General features: G+C 52.0%; 1 protein-coding gene across 1 annotated transcript; it reads left to right on the top strand.

Moving 5' to 3' along the window:
• The first annotated feature begins 224 nt into the window (after nt 1–224).
• LOC119978158 (potassium voltage-gated channel subfamily A member 10-like) lies at nt 225–1,823 on the top strand. Its single transcript, XM_038819596.1, has one exon. The coding sequence runs from the start codon at nt 225–227 to the stop codon at nt 1,821–1,823; it is 1,599 nt and encodes a 532-aa protein (XP_038675524.1).
• The last annotated feature ends 265 nt before the right edge of the window (nt 1,824–2,088 follow it).

The following is a 2,088-nucleotide window of genomic DNA, read 5'->3' as shown; positions in this document are numbered from 1 at the left end:
AAATTCTATGAAAAAAAACATCCATTTCTTAAAGGTACTTTCACATGACAACACACCCATACATTCCCTCTCTCTCTCACACACCCACGCACTCTCTCTCACACACACCTACACACTCTCTCTCTCACCCACATGTTTGTCTCTCTCTCTGACACACTCTCTCTCACTCTCTCGATCACTTCTCTCATTCTCTCTCTTAGCCACTGTGTCCTGACCATTTGACCATGTATTTTGCTGGTTGGGTCATGATGTTTGTCATCTTTCCCCCTGTTCAGTGTGAGAGTGTGTACTCCGGGCCCCAAGGATCCATGAAATCCAAACCTGAGATGGAGTTGGCGCTGGTGAATTTTGAAGATGTCGGGAGTGAAATGCCCCTGGAGAGTTGGTCTAAGCCTCGGGGCAGCTATACAAGTCTCCTATGTACATGGAGAGGGCGAGCAGGCAGTGAGGACTGTCCGGAAAACCTTTTGAAGCAGTCAGTGTGCAAACAGCAATGTGAGATAGACAAGCTTTTGGAGGAGGAAGGGACTCGCAGGATTATCATCAATGTGGCTGGTATGAGGTTCGAGACCCATCAGAGTACCCTGGCCCAGTTTCCAGACACCTTGCTGGGGGATCCCCTCCGCTGCCTGCCTTACTTTGACCCCCTCACCAACCAATATTTCTTTGACAGGAGCCGGCCAAGTTTTGATGGAATTCTCTATTACTATCAGTCAGGGGGGAAGATTCGGAGACCTGCCAATGTGCCCCTGGATGTATTTGCAGATGAGATCATCTTCTATCAGTTGGGATCGGACGCCGTGGAACAGTTCAGACAGGAGGAGGGGTTCATCAAGGAGATGGAGGTTCAGCTGCCAGTGCAGGACCATCTGAGGCAGCTGTGGCTTCTACTGGAATACCCGGAAAGTTCAGGAGCAGCTCGCGGAGTGGCCTTGGTCTCTCTCTTTATCATCATCATCTCAATCATCATATTCTGCCTGGAGACCCTGCCTGAATTTAGGGATGGCATTGACCAGAGCACTTTCAGTCCGGACAGCCCAGCCCTGAGCAATGTCAGTGCCAATCTCTTCACTGATCCTTTCTTTCTCATCGAGACTTTGTGCATACTCTGGTTTTCCTTTGAGCTGATGGTCAGGTCTGTGGTTTGTCCCAGTAAACCTGACTTCTTCAGGGATATAATCAATATAATCGATGTGATTTCTGTCATCCCCTACTTTGCAACTCTCATCAGTGAACTGGCGGAACAACAAGAAGCGGGTAATGGGCAGCAGCAAGGGCAGCAGGCCATGTCGCTGACCATCCTGAGGGTCATCCGTTTGGTCAGGGTCTTTCGGATCTTCAAGCTGTCCAGACACTCCAAAGGTTTGCAAATCCTCGGGCAGACGCTGAAGGCCAGCATGAGGGAACTGGGTCTCCTCATCTTCTTCCTCTTCATCGGAGTCATTCTCTTCTCCAGCGCCGTCTACTTTGCTGAGGTGGATGAACCCAAGACGCAGTTCTCCAGCATCCCTGATGCCTTCTGGTGGGCGGTAATCACCATGACAACAGTTGGGTACGGAGACATGTGCCCAGTAACCATAGGGGGTAAGATGGTGGGCACGCTGTGTGCCATTGCAGGCGTGTTGACCATTGCACTCCCCGTGCCCGTTATTGTCTCCAACTTTAATTATTTCTATCACCGACAAACGGAGAACGAGGAGAAGCAAAACTTCCTGGACACCATTGACCATCAGAGTCTGCTCACAGCACCATTTGTCCCACGGGATTGTATTGCATCCATTAACAAAATTAAGACAGCTATCCCCACCAATAAACATTGCTAACCACAGGCCACAATCATCCCCACCCCTCCCCAGCTCCTGGTCACTCCCACCCTCCCCAACCAACAGGGACAGCCAGCCCCCCTCCCCCAACCACCATCCATGCCCACCTCCACCCCCCCAACCACCATCCATGCCCACCTTCACCCCCCAACCACCATCCATGCCCACCTCCCTCCAACCATTGGCCACCACCGGCCGCATGCACCCTCCCAACCACCGGCCATACCCACCACCTACAGAGACACAGGCCATGCCCACCCACCCC

Source organism: Scyliorhinus canicula, chromosome 15, assembly GCF_902713615.1.
Source record: "Scyliorhinus canicula chromosome 15, sScyCan1.1, whole genome shotgun sequence".
NCBI lineage: Eukaryota > Metazoa > Chordata > Chondrichthyes > Carcharhiniformes > Scyliorhinidae > Scyliorhinus > Scyliorhinus canicula.
This window is presented reverse-complemented; position numbering and strand designations above follow the sequence as displayed.